The sequence below is a fragment of the Rissa tridactyla genome, chromosome W (assembly GCF_028500815.1).
Source record: "Rissa tridactyla isolate bRisTri1 chromosome W, bRisTri1.patW.cur.20221130, whole genome shotgun sequence".
In the NCBI taxonomy this organism is placed as follows: domain Eukaryota; kingdom Metazoa; phylum Chordata; class Aves; order Charadriiformes; family Laridae; genus Rissa; species Rissa tridactyla.
The window spans coordinates 11,929,946-11,957,075 of record NC_071496.1 but is presented as its reverse complement, the minus strand read 5'-3'; the positions used below and the strand labels follow the sequence as shown (position 1 = coordinate 11,957,075).

General features: G+C 39.2%; 1 protein-coding gene across 1 annotated transcript in view; it reads right to left on the bottom strand.

The window, feature by feature from the left end:
* LOC128902115 (GTP-binding protein Rit2-like) overlaps positions 1 to 27,130 on the bottom strand; it is a 172,795-nt gene that overhangs the window by 89,373 nt on the left and 56,292 nt on the right. The window contains exons 3-5 of the mRNA XM_054184505.1: positions 19,968 to 20,041; positions 1,564 to 1,691; positions 1,150 to 1,213 (exon numbers count right to left, since the gene is read on the bottom strand). Of these exons, the coding sequence (XP_054040480.1) occupies positions 1,150 to 1,213; positions 1,564 to 1,691; positions 19,968 to 20,041 (266 nt within the window). The remainder of the gene's footprint in view (positions 1 to 1,149; positions 1,214 to 1,563; positions 1,692 to 19,967; positions 20,042 to 27,130) is intronic.

The following is a 27,130-nucleotide window of genomic DNA, read 5'->3' as shown; positions in this document are numbered from 1 at the left end:
CTTGTAGAACATCTCTTATCACACAGACAAAAGGACAAACTGATTCCTACTGGATTAGTGTCTAGAAGGGTAGTCAAACATTTAACCAGGGCTAATGACATTGAGCAATCTTTTACCAAAAAGGAAAGAAATAAACTAGTCAGACAATCCCTTTAGGTGTAGCATAAAGAGAAGTAAACAGAGGCAGGACATCCGGGAAGAATTTCAGGTGCCTCGGACAGACTGTGAACCCTGGAGTACCTAACCAATGGGAAACAGGGGAGGGAAAAATTCATCTGGGATTAGGGAATAAAAAGGTGTGTTTCAAGAACTGGAAGTGTGCCTACTTGCTAGGTCACCCGCTCTTGCAAGAACGTGAATAAAAATGTGCTTCACAGAGGATTCTGCCTGAGCCTATTTCATTCGGACCGGAACTTATTTCTCACAACACGCACACACACACATATCAATACAAACAGTAAGGTGGACGCAGAGAGGAAGCAAAAGGAAAAGAGTGAGCAAAGACTACTAAAGACTTTGAGAGAACCACTGTCAATGCCCTCATAGTCAAAGAAATCTACTGCTCTATGGGCGGTGTCGGCTCAAATCTTGGATACAAATCCAAGTGAATTCGAGTCTTGCATGTCCCTATCTTATCTGAACACTCTAATAACACAGCCACTGGCTTTTCACGCAAAGATAATCTCATATGTATTTCTCTATTTTAACTAGATTTTTTTTCAGTCTGAGTTTGAGTAACCTTTAGTTAAATGTAGTACATTTTTGAAAAAAAAACCCTGTATTTAATGACTGGTAACTTCGGAAAAAAACAGGTTTTTTGCCACGAAGATCCTGACTGAATCTTTTTCTATACTGAACATATTTCTATGTTGAACATATATATAACTTCCAACAAAAACAGTGGGATTCCTTTTCAAGTAAAAACAAAGAACATTTGGATGTGATTGTCCAATGTCACTTTAAGATCCATAAAATATGAATGAAAAGTACTGCTAAATCCTTAATTTATTCACCAATTCTAACGTGTTGCTCCTTGATTAAACCTCATCTTGTGCTAAAAATTCTCAGTAGTACTGTACAACATATGCTACAGAAATCCCTGAGGTAGCCAAGGAAAACCAAGCCAAAAACAGCAAAGAAGTTGCTTACCTGTCTGAACTCTTCAAGATCTATTTTGTTTCCCACCAGCACCAAGGGGGTGTCATAGGTGTGTGTCGTGGTTTAGCCTCAGATGGCAACAAAGAACCACGTGCCGCTCACTCGGGCCTTCCCAATACGGGAAGAATCAGAAGAAAAAGGCAAAACTCTTGGGTTGAGACAAAGGCAGTTTAACAGAACAGCAAAGGGAACAAGAAAACAACAACAATAACACAGATAGAGGAATATACAAACACGATTACGGAACCGCCGCTCACCAACCGGAGCCGGGACGCCCCAGCCCTCTCCAAGCGGTGACTTCCTGTCCCCTCCCCCGGCAGGTCAGGGCGGGCCTGGCTCACACGGCATGGAATACCTGTCCTGGGGAGAATTAACCCTATTCCCGCTGGAACCAGGACAGTGTGCCGGACACGATAAATGAGTTCCTTAAACTCAGCAGCTTCTTGAAAGGATTGGTGGTCTGTGCTGGAATAGCAGATAATGAAGCCTTCTCCACCTTGCGCGTATTGGTCCCTCATGGCTGTGAATTCTGCCTGTGGAATAGGAGGAACATGCTCAGTAATTTGGCAAACAAAATTTTCTATCTGTAAATAATGAACTTGCTGAAAACTTCCCCCATTCCCTACATAATTTCACATTGCTTGGTTTACTGTTTTAAATACTGTTTGCTGAAACCTGTGCATCCTTCCATCCTTCTGGGGTCATCATCCTGGATAACACATCACCAGGATTTCTCTTAGGATCTTTTTTTTTCCTTTTCCCATCAAGGGAACTCTGTCCTCTAAGAATATGAACTTTTGCATACAGAAAGTACTGTCTCATGTATTTCTAGAACCTTCTGCAGCACTTTTGGTACACATAGATGACTTGCAATTGAATGAATACTAACAGGTGTAAAAGAAGAGCTATATTACTATCTAGGGATGGGAGACAGGTACAAACTCCTTATTATGCACTCAATTCAAAAGCTCATTAATTTCAAAAAGACATTCATTGACTCCCACCAGCTTTGGAATAATGCCTAGTAAAACAGGAATCTAATCTGCAAAGTTTTGCTCTTTCAAATGCTCTCAGAGAAGCTGGGAGTTTCAGTTCAGTGTGGGATATACCATTAAATGAAAATCAACAATTTCAAATAGTGTGAGAATTGGCCCTGTTTTCTCCTCCTGAATTTTCCTCTATTTGTGTATATATTTATTGTCACAGGAACACTTCTGGTTATCGGTATGTTTTTTTAGAAGTGTTTAACAAGTGCCGCATCATACAAAAAATCAAGATTTAGTTTTCCAAAACTAGTCTCAGGCACTGTGGCTTGAAAATATGTTTTAAAGGCAGTTTCTCTTTCAAGTTTGTTTGCTCTTCTTGATCATAGCCCAGAATAACCCAATACCATGGCAACAGTCGGTCAGGATCAGAATCCTCCTGACAGAATCAGTTCTACAGAGATATTAAGGTGCAGGAAGGTCTGATAAAGCAAGGAAGACACATATCAACATTGGACCATTTCTATGAGCAGCAGGATGAAATATCAAGTCCTGTATTTTTTACTCTGTTAAGAATTTAGGCTAGGATTTTTAAAACAGTTTAGGTTATATATATATCCTCAGTTCTTGCTGAAAATTGAAGGGAAATGGATTGCTTATGCTCTTTTAGAAGTCTCAGCCTTAAATCTCTCTCAATAGTCACTCATGTTGATGGATAATACTTCCTGTGAATAGACTTTCATGTTGACTATTATCATTTATTCATGATGTATCTTTTACCCAAGGGCTTTCCTATATATCATTCAAAATGTTTCACCTGCTACAGGAAAAAGTTCATAGAGTAAGCTCCAAAATAGCAGACTAATAGGCAATTTAAGGGTAGGATTCTGCTTTGAGACTTACTTGAAATTTCAAAATCTCTAAACTATCACCACTGGCATCCCAGGAGAGTTTATTAACTAGTGAGCTACAGCATAGAGTGGCTCAGGCCATATTCTGTCTCGTTGTCTTGAAACTGGATGTGTAAGAAGTAGGGCAGCAGTGGGGAGAAACAGAGAAGATATCAACCAAAAAGGATTCTACGCTCTGTTGTTTCAGGCGAGACAATGCCTGGAAATCTGTCTCTGTTCCCAGGTCTTTGCCTGCTATCTCCATTAGATAGCCACTGGATTAATAAACAATGCAATACCAAGCTGAAGACCATACCCAAGGTCTCCAAGTTATGGGCAGGGAGTGTTAATGACTAAACACAGAGACACTCCTTGTCCCTTACTCACCCTCAGATCCTAAGCTTTCCTGCCAGAACAAGGGTCTCTCCCCACTCCCCTGTGCCCATGACTTTCTTCTCTTTGCATCAGTCACCTAGAACTGTTCTGCACCATGGTTAGTAGGATAGTCTCCTTTGTAGGAGGAGCTGAACAAGGCCAGGATCCCTTGTCCAGCAGACAATGGGAACCTTATGTGGAGTTAAACTTGTGGATTAAGGCTCCTGAATTTAGCTGTCTATTTGTAGCTGCAGGCCACTATCTAAGCTCCCATCATAGATAATGGTAAACTAGTCAATGCAATTAAAGGACTACAGATTGCTTCTGCTGATGAAAAATAGTTATCTCTTTAGTTATCTAATTTTTTTTTAATCTATTTTTGGTTTTAGAGTGAGCTGAACATTTATACAACTGAATGGAGCTGCTAGCTCCCATGTAGACACCTAAAAGTAGATGTTTTGGTATGGAACCTAAATGCCAGCCCAGATGACCTGTCTTTCCAAGTCAGAGATTTCATAAATCAACTACTGTAACACTGTATGATTATTCTGCACAGCCTTTTACAAAGAATGATCTCTGCTTAGTGAGTTGATCCACATCTAGGAAATGCTCAGAACTTTGTACGCTCATTTATAGCCATTTATGGCAAACTAAGAAGGAATTAGGTCACATATCCCTGTTTAAGTTACTCACAGTAAGTGACTTCCTGCAGCATGAGGACTCCCAGGATCAATGCCTAGGAATGCTTAATGGCTTTCCTTGACTACCAGGAGACTCTGGGTTTCTAATTTTACACACTGAAACATTCCAAAGGGACAAAATGCTCAGTTTTTGCCATTCTTGAGTCAGAGTCATTTACCTATGTGTTCTGGTTCATGCCTGGGCATAATTATGACTTTAAGGATATGAATGAATTTAATTTACTTCTGCAATTTTTTATTATGACATGTTATTGCTGCTGATGTATTAGACTAAACAGCCAAAATACTTTAGTGTCATGTTTGCAGTGATCCATTTTCAGAGGCATTAATTATTCTACGTGAACTGGATTGGGGACATCCACTTGGTTTTCTGTTGTTAACTCAGTCATTTCCATTCTTATTTTTTGATGTTCACTTTCACTTCTCAGCTTTTTCCTCTTTGCATGATTGCTCATTACAGAGCCAAGGACTCCAAGGTCAAACATAAACAAGCCTTTTCTTGGATTTGAAAAAAAGTGTGTGTTTGTTTTCCTCTGTTTACCGAGAACCCCAACATAATAATGTATACTAAAAAAAAGAATAAATACAATTTCCAATAAACATACTATAAGCCTTACAATAAAGTATGCATATTATATAGACAAGACAAAAGATGTAATTAAATCTCTCTGTTCATTTTCTCATTCAAGTCCTACTCCAGATTTCACAGTTTACATGTATCTCTACAGTAAGCAGAACCAAAATCCAAGTTCACCTGGGTTTTGTGGATGTTCAGAGGTAGATGGAAATAGACTCAAAGGTTTTACAGATTTTTCAGTGGTTTTAATTTTATATTTTGCCTGGTTCTCTTATAAATTAAGCAACAGTGTATCTGTGCAGCTGGCACGCTAATATCTTCTTTAATTGTTTCCTGCTGTAAAAGTGGTGTTTTAAAAAATTATTCAGGAATACTACTAGATGCTATTTGCTACTCAATAAGGGGAAAATATGAAACATTCCCCAGTCAGTAAATGCCAAAGGGAAGAGAGAGAGGGAAATCACACCTCCTCAAAAGGAAATAAATTCTAAGAATTGAAGGGAAGATTTGTCATGCTTATAGCACTTTGCAGCTTGACATCAGTCTCTAATACTCTCTTGTGTATTATGACTAAGACTTAACTGATAACTGTGGTAAGAAATCTTTTGAAACAAAATCACCATTCTTCTTGGGAGAGATGTTATAGTTGAGAACAAGCATCAAGTCTGGATAGAAACAAAATAAAACTTCTCTAAAAGTTGAAATAAGGCAGCATAACTTTTTCCTTTTTTTCCATTATAAAAACATGATACTAATCCTCATACGATTATATATGTCTACCTGTCATTGAAGAAAGTTAGGAAGAAAATCTCTCAATGATTATATTGCTCCTAAGTAGATGTCACATTAGTTTTTCAAAGATAACAGAATGGCCTCACAATGACATAGAGCAGCTCCCTCAACATGGTCAGATGCATCCCATCCTGTTGTATCGAACTGCATGCACCCAGCTTAACTAACTTGTCCCTTGTTGACCCCCCTCTACTAAGGGTAGTGTATCTCTTCCTCAAACTTTCCTGTCAGTCATAAAGACCTGGGAGGCATAAAAGCACAGCTTGCCTGTAAAGGCTAGGATAGAGAAAGTCCTAAGTGTGTTAGTCCTTTCCATGTTCCTCATCGTTAGGCCACTCACTCGTTTCAGCAGCAGCCCCACATTTTTCCTGGTCTTCATTTAGTGTTTAGTTGCCAATGTACCTGTAGAAACCTATCTCTTTGCCTTTTACATCTCTCAAAAGTTTCAACTCTAGCTACACTTTGTATTTCATAATCCAATCCATTCATGCCCAAGAAATACTTCCATACTGTTCCTTGGTATCCCTGTTTCCATATTTCATCCTTCTGTATATGCCTGCTTTTTCTATTAGCTTTTAGAAGAACAACTAAGCAAAGAAACCTCTGTTTTCTCTCTGTCATCTTGAATTATCCTCTTTTATCCCACTTTTCATAACGAGCAAGAGAAAGCTTTTAATAAAGAGCAATATTTTTAATTAGTTTTAAAATTCATATTTTTTCATAGAAATATAAATAGAACTTGTATGTTTTCTTTTTTTTTATTAGAGATTAGAATCCTTTCCAAATAAGATCAGTATCCTAATGTCTCCAGAAGAGGAAACAAAGGCATTGAGCAGCAAAGTCAGATAGACTATACTTAGGTACCTAGATCCCTATGAAGGATTAGTTTATGGGTTGCTATGAAAAAGAACAGTCTGGATCTAATGTTTAGCTCAGGACAACCTTACCTTGTTAACTGAAAAAATCTAGGAAGGTGTACCACAAAGTTCACCAAAGCCAAGCCTGGTTCTTTACTATTAGTTTCCTAAGTATTTCCTCCTGAACAATGATGGAGAAAGAGTGCTGGGCTAGAAAAGCTTTTATCCAACTCAGAATAGAAATTGTTAAGAAGCAACCTCTTCCACATCACCATTTTACACCAGCAGAACTCAAAACTGAAGCCAATTCTCCTGAATCCCCATGTTACTCATTGCTAATAGATAGCCTTGTCAGCCCCAAAAGGATAAGAGAAAAAGGGGGGGAAGAGAACTAACAAAAAAAAGGACATAGGCAATGAGCAGGGGGTCACCATGTCTGTCCCTTCTTTTTCATTGTGTGGTGACCTGTTTGAGGAGTAAACACAGTACAATGCTTAGATGTGCAGTTCTTCTCCACACCCCTCAGAAGTGTAGTGCTTAGAAATTTAAGGATGCAGCACCTCAGAAACAAAGGTGTCATGTTTTTCAAACTACACACACACTTCACACATTTTGATGTCTGTTCTTTTTTTATGATCTTGGCTTGTCTGTCTGGAAGAGGTCAGAGTCTCCCTGGGGAGGCCAGCCTCACAGTTTGAGAAATGCCACTTTCCATATCTTCTTGTCTTATGTTCTGCTTGACTTTAGAACCGGGAATCTGCTAACATATGTTCTTAATCAAAGCTGTCTCCCTGATTACCACAGGGGGTCATTCTTATTATGAATGGGTTTCTTTTACATTTATAGTGATCACTGGGGGAGGAGGGGTATGTTCTTGGAAACAGGCAGGATAATGTTCATCTGTGACAATGAACAAACAAGAGTAAAATGAACAAAAAGGACACAGGAAACTCGGGGGGGGAATCTTTCAAATAGTGAGTGAGAAAATCAAAAGTAAAGACTATACAACATAAAAGAAATATGTGAAAATGCATTATTCGCTTCAAAAAAAATCAGAATTTTTGGTTACAAAGAAGTTGAGAATTTCTTCTATCTCAGGAAAGTTTTTTGCCAATATGGTCAAAGATTATTTTTTATCAGCAAATTATTTTTTTAAAGCCAAAGTGCAACCCTCATATCTCTCTGTGAATAAATTCCCTTACACACATAAACATCACAGTTGACTTCACTGGGATTACATATCATTCACCTGGCACTCCTTGTTATAAAGTGTGCTTTGCTTTGCTTTTACCTCCTGAAATAGAATTACCTAAGGAAAGTACACTGATGAGAAGTGCTGTGACAATTATTTGGTTTTCGCTAATTTTTTAGTCTTTGGGGGGTGGGTGGTAAAAGCAAGTAGCTTTTAAAAGCTTATTTGTAAAAGCAAGCAGCAAGAAACCTGCAGCAGTTACATTTCAAACGAGAAAGCATCCATATGGGAAGTTGGGTAGATATTGTATTTTATAACCACCATAATACCACTAATAATCTAGATGCAAAGGATGGGCTTTGTTTCATCTGGTTTCTGCCACTGAAGAGGTAGTCACCTATTCTACATTAGTCTCCAAGTCTCTCTCTGTACAGTCAGGAGAGAGAGATGATCGACTCCAGAGAGTAATTCAACCCATCCTCAGAGAAGTGTTTAAGATACCAGGGATGATTTTCCTTTGTACCTCTCTCACTACCTCAACAGAGACTAAATACCAATCCCAGCCTCTGAGGTCCACAATATCAACCACAGCCCCTGCCCAGTCATGTTCTTCATGCATTTGGATGATAAGGCTTGTCCTCCTCTTCATTTTAAACTTTTAATTTAGTTTCTACAAGGCTGTTTTATTTCCAACAGAGTTCAAAAGGCCAAAAGGATATAACATCTAGTGCCTAAAGCCATAGAGGATTTTTCACTCAGCAGTGGGAAATGGTGTCAGGACAGGGATTGATTCTTCTCTGTGTCAAGTCTCTACACTGTTCTGGTTGTACATCAAACCCCTCTCATAACCCTTTTTGCCTGCTCTAGTAATGATCCAGGAGCAGTTCAAAATGGGATTAGTATAAATGAGAATTAGCCCATAAACCTGCACTGGAAGTGGATTATTATTATAATCAGTCTCTTCATTAATGATCAGTCAGTGTCTCATGCCTTATAATTACAGGAAGGAATCCTTGCTTCTGTTATAAAACAGCAATATCCCTTTCCTTCTGTGAATTTGTACTGGGAACAAAATGCACATCACTGATGATGGGAAGAAACAGTATAAAGATAACATAAAAGATGCAGTCCATGTTCCTAGCAGACTAATGTCTTTCTGAACTTAATCTGACAGCCTTCCAAGGCAATATTGTGAACTCCACGTTGTACAAAACCAGTAGCCTTTTCTTAACTCTGGGAATGTACAAGTAAAAAGCTGAAACAGATACTGAAATTAATCTGTAATTTAGATGACAACCAGCAGCAACAATATCAACTCTACTGAAATCAATGCCTATTTATCTGGCCACTCCTCCCCCTGTTTAAGCTAATTTATTTACCTGGAAAGGGAAACAGGCAGGAAGAAGGAGAATATTCATGACAGGTGATTTTTGCTGGAAAACACAGGTATAATTTTCACTTTTGTAACAAATAGCAGCATTACTTCTTAGCTCCTAATTTCCAGGGTTTTCTGGAGGTCAGTGTACACTCTGGAAATGGAGGAGCTAAGCTCACCTAGGCAGACTGAATGACAGGGAGCACCTCAAGAGCTTGCCTATGGGCAAGAAAATAGTCCAAGCTGAGTGAGCAAACTGAATGGATGGTTGGCAATTTAAGAAACATGATTAGACTCACACTGAACATGAAATGCAAGCATAATCCCTAATTTTCACTAAATTTTGGCCAAAAACTTTCTAAAATAGTTTCCCTCTCCTACCCTTCCCCCACACTTATGTTCTTCAGCATCAGCCTGCTCCCTCTAGAAACAGGTCTTCAGTCCCAGACAGGAGCTGGGATTACACTAGACCTTAGTTCAGGATTCTTTATGAAGACTAATGTATTTGCATGGAAAGAGATAGATTCCTTCACACTGGTTAATACATCTTTAATCTCTGACTACTGGAGAGACTTTATGAACCTCCTAAGTCCTGAATATAAAGAATGAATTAATTAAAAATAAAGACTTTCATTTCTTAATCTGAGTTACTATATCAGGTTAATTCATGAGGACATTAGTCTCATTTTAGTTCAGATGAGTCTGAGACTTTGAACTGGTATGTCTAAATTTTCACCATTTCTGAAAATCACCAGTTTGTGAAGTTAGTTTGATTACTGACTTCTTTAAATAATTGTTGGACACAATCTGTTTTCATCACTTGTGAATTTATGTCATTTCCCACATGTGGGTTTAAAGGTTCAGGTTCCCCTTCTCTTTTCAGCTATGATATTTCTTCCCATCGTACCTGGTATTGCTCACAGTCACAGACCATGCAGGATTAAGACTCATGAAAGGCAGGTGTAGATGTTCCTTCGCACCCTGAACACTGATGGATCACTATTGCACTGCCACATTCGCTAATTGCAGAACATTTTGTATGCACTTCCTATTCTGTATTCACGCACTGTTCTGCATCATGGCTGGCTTATAAAGTAAAATTGAACCATATTAGCCTGGTAGAAAAAAAATAAGTAAAGAAAAATAAATAAGGAAAACAATACAAATGAGACCTTCCAATAAAACAACTCGGGACTTCAAAAAACAGCATCACATAACGACCCTTCTTTCTCACTAAGGAACTACTAAATAACCTAAACTGGCACTCAGACCCTCCCTCCAGAAGTTGCTTCTCTGCACTGATGTTGCCGATGTTGCCGATGTTGCCAATGTTCCCACTCTAATTGCCCTCCTGCCTTCAGTTGATAATATATTTGCCAGTTTGCTGCAACTGTGCTTTTGTTAACTTTATTAATTCTGCTCTTCCAAAGATGGTTTTTCATATGCAGTAATTAAAATATGCAGTCCATCACCTGGGAGATGATATCTATTTTTCATTGACCCCAAAATATGAATGAAATCACCATATCAATTCTCCACAACGCCAGTAAAAATGCCTTGGTGCTATACTCTCTAACTCAGAGAACTATCTGTTTCTTTCATAATAATGCTAATGGTTTCTCTCTTAGGGATAGACACCTTAGCAATTTTCTCATAAATGCAAGCACTGAAGCAATCTTCACTGTTAACTACCTCTAAACCCCCCAACTGCATTTGGTTTACTCTGTACTTTTACTTTTCCCCCCTCCTCATTGGTATACAAAAAAGAATAAAGCCAATTTTCATTTTTTATCACAAATGCATCATAAATTGTAAAGGGAAAGAATTAATAGCTCGGTAATTACATTTTATTAAACAGCAGAGGAAAAAATAAAGACAACCCACTAGTGAAGAGGTAATGACTGCAGCTGCAAGCAAGGGCTCGCCAGGGATTTAAATAAGCTCTTGTCAGCTTATATAGAGATTGCAGACTTGCCATCATTCCCAGTGAGGCTTATACAGCCTTGCAGAAGGGAAGCAGGAGGCTATGGAATCAGACACCTCATTGCTCTGATAAATGACTGCAAATTATACTCTGGCTTGCATATAATTTCTTTCATGGGGACTTCCATAACAAATGTGCTTACCTTAAAAATTCCACAACATACAATCACAGAATAATAGAATGGTTTGGGTTGGAAGGGACCTTAAAGAATATCTAGTTCCAACCCCCCTGCCATGGGCAGGGACACCTCCCACTAGACCAGGTGGCTCTAAGTCCCATCCAGCCTGGCTTTGAACGCTTCAAGGGATGGACCCTCCACAACTTCCCTGGGCAACCTGTTCCAGTGCCTCACCACCCTCACAGTAAAGAATTTCTCCTAATATCTAATCTAAATATCTAAATCTACCCTCTTTCAGTTTGAAGACATTACCCCTTGCCCTATTGCTACATGCCCTGATAAAGAGACCCTCCCCATCTCTCCTATAGGCCCCCTTTAGGTACTGGAGGGCCGCTATAAGGTCTCCTCGGAGCTTTCTCTTCTCCAGGCTGAACAATCCCAACTCTCTCAGCCTGTCCTCATAGCAGAGGTGCTCCAGCCCTCTGATCATCTTCGTGGCCCTCCTCTGGACCCAATCCAACAGGTCCATCTCCTTCTTGTGCTGAGGACTCCAGAGCTGGACACAGTACTCCAGGTGGGGTCTCACCAGAGCAGAGTAGAGGGGCAGAATCACCTCCCTCGACCTGCTGGCCATGCTTCTTTTCATGCAGCCCAGGATGCAGTTGGCTTTCTGGGCTGCAAGGTCGCATTGCCTGCTCATGTTGAGCTTCTCATCCACCAGCACCCCCAAGTCCTCCTCCTCAGGGCTACTCTTCAGCCATTCTCTGCCCAACCTGTATTTCTGCATGTGGGATTGCCATGATCCAGGTGCAGGACCATGAACTTGGCCTGGTTGAACTTCATGAGGTTCGCACAGGCCCACCTCTCCAGCTCATCCAGGTCCCTCTGGATGGCATCCCTTCCCTCCAGCGTGTCGACCGTGTCACACAGCTTGGTGTCATCGAGAAACTTGCTGAGGGTGCACTCAATCCCCCTGTCCATGTCTCTGACAAAGATGTTAAACAGCACTGGTCCCAGTACTGACCCCTGAGGAACGACACTTGTCACTGGTTTACACTTGGACATTGAGCCGTTGACCGCAACCCTTTGAGTGTGGCCATCTAGACAGTTCCTTATCCACCAAAATTCATGGCAGTCTGGTGAAGTCCCCACTGACTGGAAAAGAGGAAACATAACCCCCATTTTAAAAAGGGAAAAAAGGAAGACCCGGGGAACTACAGTCTGGTCAGTCTCACCTCTGTGCCCGGCAAGATGATGGAGCAGATCCTCCTGGAAACTCTCCTAAGGCACATGGAAAATAAGGAGGTGATTGGTGACATGGCTTCACCAAGGGCAAGTCATGCCTGACAAATCTGGTGGCCTTTTACAATGGTGTTAGAGCATTCGTGAATAAGGGGAGAGCAGCAGATGTCATCTACCTGGACTTATGCAAAGCATTTGACACTGTCCCGCATGACATCCTGGTCTCTAAATTGGAGGGGCATGGATTTGATGGATGAACCACTCAGTGGATACAGGTTGCCCAGAGAGGTGGTGGATGCCCCATCCCTGGAAGTGTTCAAGGCCAGGCTGGATGGGGCTTTAAGCAACCTGGTCTAGTGGGAGGTGTCCCTGCCCAGGGCAGGGGGGTTGGAACTAGATGATCTTTGAGGTCCCTTCCAACCCAAACCATTGTATGATTCTGTGATTTCTTATGCAGGTACAGCCAACACAGCTACTGCTAAGCTTTTGTGTTTTGTCTTTTTAAAAGAAAGGTTTGCTCCCTGGCATGGTTTGTTGCACATCATCCCGCTGCTCTGATAATGACATGGTACTCCCGTGGCAACAATTTATTGTCCTTAGCCATTAGGCACAAAATAAAAGCAGGCACAAACATCTGTGCAAGCTATGCAAGCTTTCTCTTATGGAAGTAAGAAAAATACATATCTGAAATATATCCTGTGCCACCATACAGAGAGACCTGGACAGGCTGGACAGTTGGGCAGAGAGGAACCTTATGAAATTCAACAAGGGCAAGTGTAGGGTGCTGCACCTGGGGAGGAATAACCCCATGCACCAGTACAGGTTGGGGGCTGACCTGCTGGAGAGCAGCTCTGTGGAAAGAGACCTGGGAGTCCTGGTGGACACCAGGATGACCATGAGGCAGCAATGTGCCCTCGTGGCCAAGAAGGCCAATGGCCTCCTGGGGTGCATCAAGAAGAGTGTGGCCAGCAGGTCGAGGGAGGTCATCCTCCCCCTCTACTCTGCCTTGGTGAGGCTGCATCTGGAGTCCTGTGTCCAGTTCTGGGCTCCCCAGTTCAAGAGGGACCGGGAACTGCTGGAGAGGGTGCAGCAAAGGGCTACCAAGATGATTAGGGGACTGGAACACCTCTCTTATGAAGAAAGGCTGAGGGATTTGGGTCTCTTCAGTCTGGAAAAAAGACGTCTGAGGGGTGACCTTATCAACGCTTATAAATACTTAAAGGGTGGGTGTCAGGAGGATGGGGCCAGGCTCTTTTCAGTGGTGCCCAGCCACAGGACAAGAGGTAACGGGCACAAACTTGAGCATAGGAAGTTCCACCTAAACATGAGGAGGCACTTCTTTACTTTGAGGGTGGCAGAGCACTGGAACAGGCTGCCCAGAGAGGTGGTGGAGTCTCCTTCTCTGGAGACATTCAAAACCCGCCTGGATGCGTTCCTTTGCAACCTGTTCTAGGTGACCCTGCTCTGGCAGGGGGGTTGGACTAGATGATCCCCAGAGGTCCCTTCCAAACCCTATCATTCTGTGATTGTGTGATTCTTATTTTTTTTTTAAAGTCATAAATCATTCAGCAGTATCAATGTATACTTATTTTTGGAAGTTCTTAGTTAAAGAAAGACAAAAGAATAGCAAGAGGGAAAGCATTTCAAGGGAATAAAATAATTTATTGAAATAGAACAGACAACACTGGGAAGTATTCTTCTACCTGCAATATGGAACCACTAGCATTGACTTTACTGAAGTGGAATGATAGCGAGGGGTAGGAGAGCAGTATCACTAGACTCAGTCAACCCTCATGTTCATCCTAAATTCCTGCTCTCTGCAGCCTCTTATTGCACCTGTTTGTCAGAAAGATAAATGGAGACCTAGAAATACAAACTGATTCATCCTTTATTGAACCGTGATTCATTCATTGACAGGGATGGGAAAGGAAGTCGTGAATCTTAGTTGTTAGCTGCCTGTTCTTGCTGAACTAATATGCTCTTTTTTTTGACAGTATATGCCTAGATCTTTTCCCACTGAAGCCAAAGAATATTTTGTCCATAATTTGAAGAAAATTGGAGTCAAATCTGCAATTTCAGCTATGATTTACTGTAACTGTTTTTTCACTCCACATCTGTGCCAAATGAAATTTCTTCAAAATCTGTCCATTCCCAAATAAAATGAGTTGATCATGGGAGAGATTTCAGTTCTCCCTAGAAAGTACAGAACAGCTTGTCTTGAGAATCCACCAGATTTTCAGTGCTATGAGAAACAACAACACATAAAGAAAATAAAATTAATGATCTTCACCTAATACACTGTGTTAATGGTTGCTACTTAGTTCAATACCACTGTGCTTTAAAAATAAAATGGATTTCATTTACTCACTACAGTACCTAGCAGAAAGTGCACTAAAATTATTTTCCCGTTAAAAGAACATGCTGTAAAGGACCATTAAAATATAATTACTGTCAAAAAGGCATTTTGCATTTCCTTGAGATAAGCTATAGTAGTGTAGTTTGACATTCGACTTCCATTGATTCAGGATTAGAGCAGTATGTTTAGATAATAAGCAGAAGCATCTCAGATAACAGCCTGAGTCATCAGACTATAGTGTTTAGTCTGAGAAAGTGTGTTTATCTGAAGGGCTCTTGGGACTAATATGGTTCTTCTTCAAAGCTTGAAGCAGGGAGCAAAAATCATAGTCCTGGAGGTTGGCAGGATAAACATGTCCTATGATTTGCTAGCTATTTGAAAGATGGATCTCACTACAGAGCGCACTGTTATTGTCAGTTTGAAAAGTGTCTGCCCGGAAATTAATTCATGTGCACACAGCTCCAGACAAAGGAAAATCTCCCTGAAATGGCATGTCATCATATTTTAAGGCCAATTTTTCAAGTCTCTGACTCACACCTGGGAAATATACTGGTACACTAAGTTTATCATAAAAATCTCACATTTTAACAAGCAAAAATTGGTGCAATAATTTTGCAATGTACTGTCTCACTGACAGGTACAGAAATCCATTTTTCTGCATATTTGCCTGCTTCATGTCTTAAAACAAGTTTACATTTTCTACATAGGGTCATCTCAAATGATTGTTTTTCGGTGATGGGAATGCTGTCTGATGCTCTTTTAACGTTTGGTGTGAGGTCTAAACAGGGAGGTTGGGTAACGTGTCACTGGGAGGAAAGCTGTGGCAAGAATAAAAGCTCCTGTGTCAGTCAGCAGTTTATAAATACAGCAGGAGAGATAACTGCTGTGTATGCTCCATGAGGAGGAATTCGTTTGCTCCAGAAGTAGCAACATATTTTTAAGTTTGAAGAGAGAGTGAAAAATCGTAAATGAGAGAATAGACGGTTTCTATAAATGTGTGGAGGCTTTTTGTACACGGTTGGAGTAGATGGGGGTTGTCAGTGTCTGAGAATAATTATGAAGGGAATTGAACACAGTATAAAGGACTTGAGGTCTGAATGTCCTTCCGTTTGCACCCACAAGTTTCCTGGAAGTCAAAGAGTTTACAGAAGTTTAAATCAAATATATGTAAAAGCACATGAGGTTGATGACACATTGGATAAGAAAAGGGAAACTCCAGGAACTACCTCCCCGCCAACACTTTTCCCAGTCTTAAGGGACAGAGAGAAGCATGTGGCACATTACAATTTTAGCTCCTTGATCTTCTGAAGTGATTAAAGTCATTATTCAAAGTTGATGATGAAGTATTTATGAGTGCAAGGACACTCAGAGAGAAATGAGATATCCACTACGTGATTTAGCAGCTGTAACATCATCTCTGCTTTAACATGAAGCTCGGTGAGGTACCATCAGAGCACACCATCACCAGCATAACTGGGCGCTTTGGATTTTCACCCTGAGTCACCAAAGTCACAGTAGGATTTAATTTTGAACTTCAGTGAGAGTGGCATTAAGCCCTCTATGAGGAAAGAGGCTATTGTAACTGTTGACTTCAATGGGAGTTGGATTAGGTCTTGATTTATTCTGGAGGTGTGTAGTGCAGATATAAAGGCAACAAATTCAAAGACATCTGCAAAGACAAGCAGCTAAATGTAGGATACTTAGAATGGACAGTTTCTGAAAAACAGGGGTGTAGGAAAGTGAGAAGAGCTTCCTAGCAGAGAAACACTGAAACATGTTTCAGTGATGACAGTCTGCACTGGAAGAATGGGGAAATTTAAAGCAGATATTTTCTTGTATCAGTTCAGCTTGGATCTTGAGGTAGAATAGCTATGTCCAGTCTGTAGAGTGTGTGTGGGTGATTTATTTGCAGAGTGTGGTGCTACAGCCACAGGTCTCTGCTTGCTCCAAATACTCTGCAGCACATTTCAATACGTGGTCATTACATGCCATGGGCCTCTAATATTATGGATAATTTGGTCCCTTCTTGAAACAAAACTTAAAACTCTTCATTCTTTCTTTACTATTGTTCTCACCAGCTTTCACTGTTTCCATTATTCTGATTTCTTTTCTTACCTTACAACTGTCAGTTCTGCTAAAATTCATAATATTGGCAATAAATCCCCCTCTCCCCTTAAAAATGAGGTTTTGTTCTAGCTTTTTTATATGATTAAAAATCAAAAATCCTGTAAAAATCATACAGTTTCATGTGGAATTTTTCCTAAGAAGTGAACATGACTGGCAAAAAAGAGCTTTGTTTAAATTGGAAGACACCATATTTTCAGCTATTTAAAAGGCCAGTGCATAAGGATATTTTTTCCTTTTTCCTGGATCTAAAAAAAATTTTCAAAGGGATTGAAGGTTGCTCTCCAGTTTTGTTTTTTTCTTCATTTTGAAAGAAGTTGACAGAAAATGAAATACCATTTAAAAATATTTGTTCTAATAAAAAAAAAAAGAAAAAATAGAGGCTTTGATTTTGGTGGGGGCTTAGGAAGAGAAGGAAACTCAATATCTGATTCTATAATTGTTTTATCAACAACACAAACTTTTATGTTTCTAGTAGCAGAAACAAATGGAAAAAAAATCAAAGTAGAAGAAATTATTCCTCTTGGTTTTTACAACTGTCGTGGTTTTGGCCAAATTGGCCAATGTCCGGCGACAGATGCTCCCCCACAGCCTCTCATGCACGGAGAGGAGGAGGAGAGATAAAGAGAGATTTATGAGTTTAGAAGGAACTAAACTACTTCAATGAAATATTAATAATAAGATAAAAAGAAAAATAATGAAATAGATACAGTATATACAAAACCATATTAAGCTCCCAGGATGATGTCACTAGCAGGCACTGGGGAAGTCCCAGACTGGACTCAGCAATGGGTGGGAACTGGGTTCCAGAGTTGGAGTCAGGAACACACGGATCGGGATCAAGGGCAGATGAACAGACAGGGTCCTCCTCAGATGTCAGCCATTGAAGGAAAAGAGAAGCTGACCCTTTGATCCCTCAGCTTTTATACTGAGCATGGGGCAGATGGGATGGAATACCCCTGTTGGTCAATTTTGGGTCACCTGTCCTGTCCACTCCTCCCTGCAGGTGGGACCCCTCTACGCTTTTCTGCTTCTGACCCTCCAACGGGGCAAATAACAAAATTAGCTGACCTTGGTTGTTATAGCAATAAGTCTAAGCAAGAGCCTCTCTGCGTACCATTCCTTGGCATTAACTGTAAACATTGGTCTTATCACTCTGAGAATGAACTGTTTTCTGCACAATATGCTGTTAATTTCAGAGAGTTAGAAGAGGCCTAGCTAAGAAATAAAATTACTGAACAGAAAGTTGTTTCTGTTTTACCTCAAACCAGGACAACAACATATTACTCCCCAAGTCAAAATAAAAGCACACGATCCATTCTTTGTTCATTCATCATCCATTCTTTTCTTTGATTTTAAGCTGCTTTATTTCCTTTGTATAAATAATATTTGCATTACTGATGCAAATTTAGGATCAGGTAGCTCGTCTTCTCTGCACAGATCTGTAAGCGGGAGCACAACGCAAGGAGCTCTGTACCTACTGTACCCTCTTCTATGGTTTGCAGAGTTTAACTCCTGCACTCTCTCAAAGTCTCCACAGCAAATTAGGAACACAACTATGAAGATGAAGAAATCCTGTATAAGATTTTGTTCCTCCTTCCATTAGCAAAAAGCTGGACACATAAACTGTGATTTATCATTTCTCTTCAGCTCTGGGTAAGACAGTATTTTACTTTTTAGCATTTTAACTCTACAAAATAGGACTAAAGTGAATTTAGGAGTAGAATGAAGTAGATGCAGACAGTGAACAATATTAAAGGATAAGACAGATGGTCCCTAACACTAAAGCCTTTCGAGACTAAACAGCTGGAGATATAATTCCCCTAGTGATTGTGTACTAATGACAACATAGGGCTGAATTACTAGGCTCAGGCTTCCTGAGTAAGAAAAGATGTTGCTTCCTCTTCTCCAACAGAAGTACAGATATTTTCAGACATATTGAGTAGCAACTATGATGTTCCTTCTTTTCCCGGCCAAATCATTGCTGAAGCTATGCTAGGACTATTATGCATAAGGAACTTCTTTGGCCTGTTATAATAATAAATTCTAGGTCAATTAAATTCACAGATTTGGAGACATTCCTTGAAATTTATCTTAAATTTTCTGGAGAATCAAACACTTTCACAAGAGACTCAGCAGCAAGTCACTGGTTAACTGCTGAGACTGTATAATTTTGGGTCAAGGAAGAATAATTCAGGGCATCTTTTGATTCCTGAAACTGGGTTGAGTTCACTTTGAAATTGGCCTATATTTCATTCACATGTAAAACTCATGCCACAATCCCCCTGAACTACATTCAACTTGTATAACTTGATGCCATTCTAATTCCTGGCAGCAGACTGCTTTTCCCACCATTTGCAGTGCCCAGCTAAGGTGCTTTCAGATGTTTGGGAAGCCGAGATCAAGGTTTCCAGGCTTATACTTCCTAAATCTTTTTTGGTTTGTTTGTTTTAAGGATCTGCCATCCTTGTTGACTGACTCATTCCTGTACAAGGTGCACATACACTATGGAAATATGAAACTATCAAAGCATTCAAACAGAACCTGATGCATACCTCAGGAAAAGATCAACCAGCTGCAAGATTTTGATTAAACACTAAAAACATTTTAAGATGGAAAGGGAACGAACTGAGTCAGGTAGAAGAAATTCTTGCATTTAACTCCTCCTTTTGCCTTACCGTATGTGAAACTTAATTCCCTGACTGATGCTCACACATGCATATACACATTATATGTACACTATGTGTTACTTTTGGCATTAAGATCTTTTCCCTATGGGTGAGTATTTGATGTTTAAATATAATGTGGGAAGGAGAAGAATGGTAACAAAATACTTGATCTACAAGTAGATCAGAAGATTCCTGTAATATATAGAAAAGCAGGAATGATAAACATGTAAGACAAACCAACAATATTATTTATTCATTCCATGATGGTGATAGATGTTTCTGCATACAAGAGAAAAAGGAACAAACAGCTTTTTATCTTCTACATGATTAAATTTGTCTGTCTCTTCTGGTCAGATTTTTTGTCTGTCTCTTCTGGTCAGATTTTGAAGTTACGCTATACCACTGAAGCACTCCTTTAATCTTCTCCTTTGTTAATTACTCAGTGTTATTCTGCTACTGCTCCCTTTATGTTTGAATAGGGAAGCTTGGCTTCTAGCTCTGTGATCCATATATCTGAGGTTAAAATCTTTGGGTTTATCTCTGATTGAATAGTTCACATTGGGAAACTACTCACCTGTCCAGCAGTGTCTAGAATGTCCAAATAGGCTGGTTCGTCATCAGTTCGGACTTGAGTTTTATAGGCATCCTCTGAAAAACACAGTGCAGTACGACTAAGCATGGGAGTGGCTCAGAGAATGGAAAATGAAATAGCTTTGCTAGTTTGGAGTAGGCTTTTCAAAAGCTCTCCAGTCTGACCTAACTTTGCTTGCTTTTGAGTCAAAAAAGACACTTTCTGCAATCCTACCATCACTGCAGAGTATTAGCAAAAGGAAGCGATCTAGTCTTTTCTATTACACTACCTCAAAATATTAAAGAAGTAAATTTGCCTCCTTTTAAAAGGATAGCACAGACCACAGGTGGTGTTTAAGTCACAAAGCTTCAGAGGTGTTGTGCTGGTGCTATGCAGCAGAGTGGTTTTTACTTACCACAATCACACTTCCATAGAGTTTTTCCAGCAAATAGTTTCAAGCTGAAGATTGTCTAAATTACTGGGAAAGTCTCCCTGTGGCTGAAGAGGGCTTCTGTCTCAGATATGTCAGAGCAATTAATTAGACCTCTGTATATCTCCGGAGAGGATACAAATGGATTTTTTAAAATAAATGCTGTAATCAGTGTCCTCACACTCATCATGGCTGGGGGTGGAGGAGGAAAAAACTGTGCTTGGTGGACCATTCCCTTAGCTCATGATTTTGTCAACCTAAATTTGGAAGGAGAAAACCAAAAAAGGTGAACTACTATTTGCATAAATTGTTTTCCTCACATTTCAATTTCATTCCCCTCAACATTTGTACTTTCTTCCTAAGGTTAAACAGAGCTTAGATACCAGGCCATGTTTATACTTGAAACAGTCTTGGAAATTATCTGTGTTGTTTAATTAAATAATAATGCATAGCAGCCCGAGTGCTTTTGGTGACCGATGTTATGCTTTGGCTGTGCATTGAGGTGTGAAGACAAGTGCATTTAATGCATTTGAGAAGTGTCATTAATCATCATAAAGCCCTGTACAAAGACTCAATCCTGCAAGCCCTGGCTGACAGAGACCCTCAGGACTAGGCTTTCAATGATTATTGAGATAATATTGGGATTATACTGCAGGTAGCTGTAATTCTCAAGACGGTCCAATTTGTACCCTTTATATCTTGCATCATATGACGCTTTATAAAGGCATGTAAAAATCTGGTTTCCACCTACACAAAGGAAAAACTAAAGCATTCAGATATGAAGGATTCTGGATGGCCTTAACTCAGCCCACTCTTGCGCAGTCAGTGGCAGGCTATCTTTAATAACATAATCGCATACAGTAATTTCCATGACTCTCCTGCTTCTTTTAGGCCTCAGTTCAGCAAATTACTTAGGCACATGCCTTGCTTTAAACAAATACCTAGTCCCATTGATATTAGGGTGACCCAGAGGCTTAATTAACTGTATGATACATTGCCTTGCTGAGAAAGCCAGAGCATTCCAACCAGCATATGTTTCAGTCAATACATCTCTCTTTTGGTATTGCTGAATAAGAAATCCTTAGATTATCCTGAATAAGCAGGATAGTACAGATAATTTAGAAAAGTTTAAAAATATCCTTAACTGGGGTAGGATAAGCAGAGGTATTTTCAACCTGTATGTGAATGGAAAATAGATGGGAGATTAATGTCTACTTTTCTTAAGGCACTCATTTAAGAGGAAGTCCTAAAGCCCACACTTATCAAGGGAATTGCTATCTTAAGCCAACACCTTCATACCAGAGACCAGATCATAGCACCCACTTATGACCTATCAGCTTCTTAATGCTCAAGTACAACCAGTCTTCTGAGAGACACTATCTTAACATTTATCCTGTGTATTCACTGATCTCATGGACTACTAGGACCATGAATTTTTCCAGTGCAGGATATAGAAGAAAGATGCATAAACTGAAAACCATGTTTCCCATCTCATGTTGTATGGACTGAGAAGACAAGCTAAGAGCAGAAGAGCTGTACCATTTAGTTCTGGTTTACAATTAATACTTTTAAACTGGGATTTCATCTCAGGAAGTAATGGAAATAGAGCTGAGCGAGGGATTTCATAGACAAACATCTTTGTTTTATTCAGTTGGACTATGGGGCACAGACATTAACCTGGAAAGAAACAACCTCCTAGAGATTAAGAGTTGGATATGTCTGTATCTTGGACTCAGTTAACATATTTTTTGCTTTATTAGTAGCTATAATGCTAAGCAGAAACCCTGGAGTCTTCAAATGCTTCTAAAAAGATTTCAAAAGGGACTATGTGGCTAGTCTTTTTTAGTCCAGGCACCATAGTACACATTACGGTCACATTAAAGAAACAAAACCCCTGAGATCTGAGAGGAACATGCTGTTTACATGAAGTTACAGAAGTGAAGATATTCCACTGACATAGCATCTGACTGTATATATAAAACAAAGCAGGAAAGTTTTCATCATGAGTACTAGCAAACTCACTGTCTAATCTCTCTTTAAAAATTATTCACATTATTACAAATGCTGTCTGGTATATTTACACTACTTACAATGGTTGAGCACATTACATTGTCTTTCACCTAATAAATTTATAATACTAATATAATGCTCCCTTGAAAGTGTCTTGGTTCCAGTGGGGATGGGGTTAATTTTCCCAAGGAGCTGGCAGGGACACCGGTATTCCATACCATCATGCCTAGTATATAGCTGGGAGCTGGCCAGGGGAGGGGGCAGGAAGTCGAGCTTGTGTCCTGTTGGTGAGCAGTGGTACCGTAATCGCGTTTGTACACTTCTCTATCAGTGTTACTGTTCTTGTTTTCCTATTCCCTTTGCTGTTCTGTTAAACTGCCTTTGTCTCAACCCACGAGTTTTGCCTTTTTCTTCCAATTCTCCCCACGGCAGTGGGGGGGTTGAGAGAGCGGCCTCGTGGTTCTTTGTTGCTGTCTGAGGCTAAACCACAACAAAAAGTTAATTGGGAGCTGCTAAGCCACGTGTATCTGGATTTTACATCCTACAGCTCTAAGAACTGATATTTATTAAAAGGCCAAACTCTGGCTGCCATTTCAGTAAAACATTAAGGTAAGGCACCAAAAAGAGATGAGAATAATAATTAGACATCAGACAATAAATCAGACAATAAGTATATATCTTATATTAAGTTCAGTATTAGTCTTCCTCTGTGAGGCTAACTGTAAGGTCCCAGCTTTTTGTTTAAGTAAAAAGCAGTAGAAATATAGGGTATTATAAGAAAAAATTGTGGATGGAGTTTGTTGATATTGCTGTGAGATGTAACCATGATGCTAACACAGACTGCAAGAATTAGCATTTTGTAAGTACTAAAGAGAATAATTAAATAAAAACTCCTGCATCCTTACAATCTACACACTACATGAATATATGAACTGGATAGTTAAAATACCTCATAAAACTTAATTTTTAAAGAGAATTATTCTCTATTTTTTTCCATATAGAATATGTGCTTCTTTAATAATTTTATTTCCTACAAACATTAAATATAAAAATGAAAATAGATTAAAATTTCATCTTAAAAAATTATACTACTTGGCTTGAATTATTATTGACTGTTTACTGTTTTCCAGGGTGGGAAAAAACAAAATACAGCTCCAACTGTTTTCTGAATGGCACCTATTCTTTTTTATTATTAAGTCTTTCCTCCTTTACTGAATATCTCATTTAAACCAAGAAAAAAATGTTTTTTTAAAAGGCACTTTTAAACTTTTTTAAATTGTTTGATTGTCCTTTGCAGTATTATGAAAGTAAAGAAAAAAATATTCCTTAAACATTTCGTTACCTGGCATTTTTTTTGTAAAATGAATACATCCTCTTTTTTCACCTTTCCTTTTTATAGGACATCATTCTGCAGACAGAAGTACAATAATTAATGCAAGGCTGTGTTGCAATCAGTTATCTTATCACTGGAGAAGCTAGATTCATAAAAAATATATCAAAGCACATTTTCAGCTATGAAACTGCTTCATGACAAATAGATTTGGATGGTATACAATTTAAAGGGGAGTTGGAATGGGCTTTTCATCTGCATCACAGACACGTTACAGTCCCTGAAATGTGTCAGCTGCTTCTTTCTTCCATTTGTTAATTCTGCTTATATTCCTTCTAAATAAATAGTCTCTCCTCTTCTCTGTCTTACACACCATCAATTGCAGTTAAAACCAATCAGATTCTCACATATATTGATGAGCCAAAATATATTTTATTTGGCTAAGGAGGTGCCAAAACATCAGAAGAAAGTCCAAGCTCAGTCAGCCACACGTGGAATTCTGCCTCTTCTTGTTCTCCCTGTGTGCCAAAGAGACAGCAGGAGACCCAGCTCATGGTGTGCTTAGATTATCTGCTACACACGCATTTTAATCCAGAGATGCTCCTTGTAATAAATAGCCAGATCCCTTAAACAGAAATGGCACTTATTTTATTATAGGGACAAAGTCAATAAAGCAAAAGCACAGCGCTGGGTGCATGACTCAAGTCAGAGGCACACCAGCTAACACTTCAACCATGTCTTATGTCTTATATACATTCAATATTGCATATGTATTCACTATTTTAGACAGAGTAATTGTTTATGATGATTGATTATTATTAGTCCTTTTTCTCTTCTATTTGTGTGTTTCCTTCTGACAATTGTTTCTGAGGATCGATGATCTTCAGTTCCCTTTTCCCATGCATCTGTTTCCTTCTGGTAGGATCAGCTCCCTTTTCCCATGCATCTGTTTCCTTCTGGTAGGATCGATTATCATCAACTCCCTTCTCCTATGCATCTGTTTCCTTCTGTTAATCACTTGTGGGGTCTTTTGGAGAAGTTCTCTTTTGTTTCTCTCGGATGTTTTTCTTCATGATGTTTTTCTTCATAGTTGCTGTTAGTTGTTATCTTTGAGGTTTCTCATGTTTCCTAATTTACTAAAGGTTAGTTATCCTTATAAGTCAAAGATTTATAGCCTTGTTATTATGGCAAAAGCCAGCAATACCTTCACTATTTTTCACACTCCTGAATGTAGGATGGGTGTTTGGCTGGATGGGTGCTATTTCTATGTACAACAAGGAATTTTTAAATAAAAAGAGAGTGGATGAACAGGGGCTTAAATCACTGTACTAACTAACGCACATAAACTTCCATTTGAGATAAAAATATACGTCATAGAAATTGCCCATCAAAATATATTGGTTTTACAATTTCCCTTAGCATATAATTATTCTCCTTGAGTATGAGTGTTTTATAATTTGGGTGAGCATTGCTATCAGCATTTTGCAGACAAGGACATCAAGTCACAGAGGTTGCCTTCCTATGAACTATGCACACATGATAAGCAATGAATGGCTTAGAAGACTAGAACTGACAGATTTGATTGCCTTGTATTCTGTGAATACTCATGTAGATAGCAGTTTCCTTTAAAATAAGGCAAGTAGGAAAATTAGTACTAGACTAGTAGATAGGATACTTAAATATCCCATTTCCAGTTCTGCCTAGTGTTACATAATTCTACATTATATCAGCAATTAACAATACTTCAGATTATTCTTTCCAGTGCTGCTGCTTTTTCTTTCTCAACATTGAACTGCATTTGCCATTATATTATCATTTGTTCAGCTTTGTCAGGTCTTTCAGGTTTTGCTCAGTTTTAACAATACAAGTTGCCTGCTCCCACCTATACAAGTGTTGATAACAAACATCATTCCAGGCAGAAGAGTCTTGATGATGGTTTGCTGAACAGAGAAAAAATGACCGCTACATTTCCAAACCTACAGATAGAAACTCTTTCTTCAATAACCACACACTTTGAACCTCTCTGCTGTTTCTATGAAAGAGAAGCAGGTAAGTAATGCAGCATTTACTGTAGATAGTACCTCTCTTCTAGCCTTATTCTTATAAAAAGATTATAGTGTAGGCCTTGAGAAAATTAAAATAATCTGAGAAAAAACAAATCATTAGTCATGTTAAGTACTTATCGTAAAAGGAATTCATACATTTATTCATTATACATTCAGTTGTATGATGAGAAACACAGCACTTTCTATCTTTCAGTTTTCCTTTTAGCATTCAAATTACCATAAACATATTTTCAGATAAGATATTAAACCAAGGTCTTGGCCACATATGTCATCAGAAAAGATTCTGTAACATTGTTTTTAAATGGCTTTGCTAAATTCAAATGCATATTACTGTTGTACATTTCAACTCCCCTCATTAATTTCAATTGAAGATGCAATTCTTTGTTTCCTTTATTTAGTCTTTGTTCAGCATTATGACATGTTCTTAAATAACTGCCATGTTCTGTTTTAGAGGTTCCTGCATTTCCAGCAGCACATAAAAACAAATCCTTCAGTGTTCATAAAATAATTCATTATTTCAAGGGGTAAAAATGCAAATAGAAATACAAATTACTTCTATTCTGTAAGCCTGAAAAAAAAAGAACAGAAGAACACCTCATAACTTTTAGTTGATTTTGTCCTCCTGAAATAAGCAGCGCTAATATCTTCAGTGGAAAGCAGAAGCATAACTGGACTATGCCCAGATCCTCAAATAAACCTCTACACTTAATTCTGCTACCATCAGTGAAAAGTGGTGCCCAAATACCTGGAGGGGGGCAGGGCCTAAATTACCTGTTGAACATCCAAAATCATTGCAGTATAATAAAGATTTGAGTTTAGGCCCAGTAAGTCCCATGCAGCCTGACTATTTCTTATTAGTAGTTTTTAACTGAGCCATCTTCATTGTCATACTCTCATCTCACTCCTTTAACTTAGGCTCTGGCTGCTATTGACCGTACTCTGTCTGCTTCTAGTTACAATAATAAAACCAAAAGCTTCCTCAGCCTAATGAGTATTCTGTTTGGTTCTCACCTTACCACAGTGCTCCTCTTTTAATGCCATTATGTATCTGTCTTAAAACAGCTGCTCTCAAATTAAGTTTCTCCTTCTTGTTGGGCTGCCTAATGTTTCAGATCTGTGCTCTGCAGGGCAAGACTGATAACACACAGCTGCTGAAGGAGCCTGATTGATTTTTAGCATTGGGTACTTACATGGCAGCTTTCTCAATGACCTGAAATGCACTCAGTGCCTTCCAAATTGGGAAATGGGTTATCCATTGCACTTTCTGTCTCCTTCCCCCCTCTATAGATACTTATAGATATGTACCAGTACCTCTTTCTCAATGTCAGCT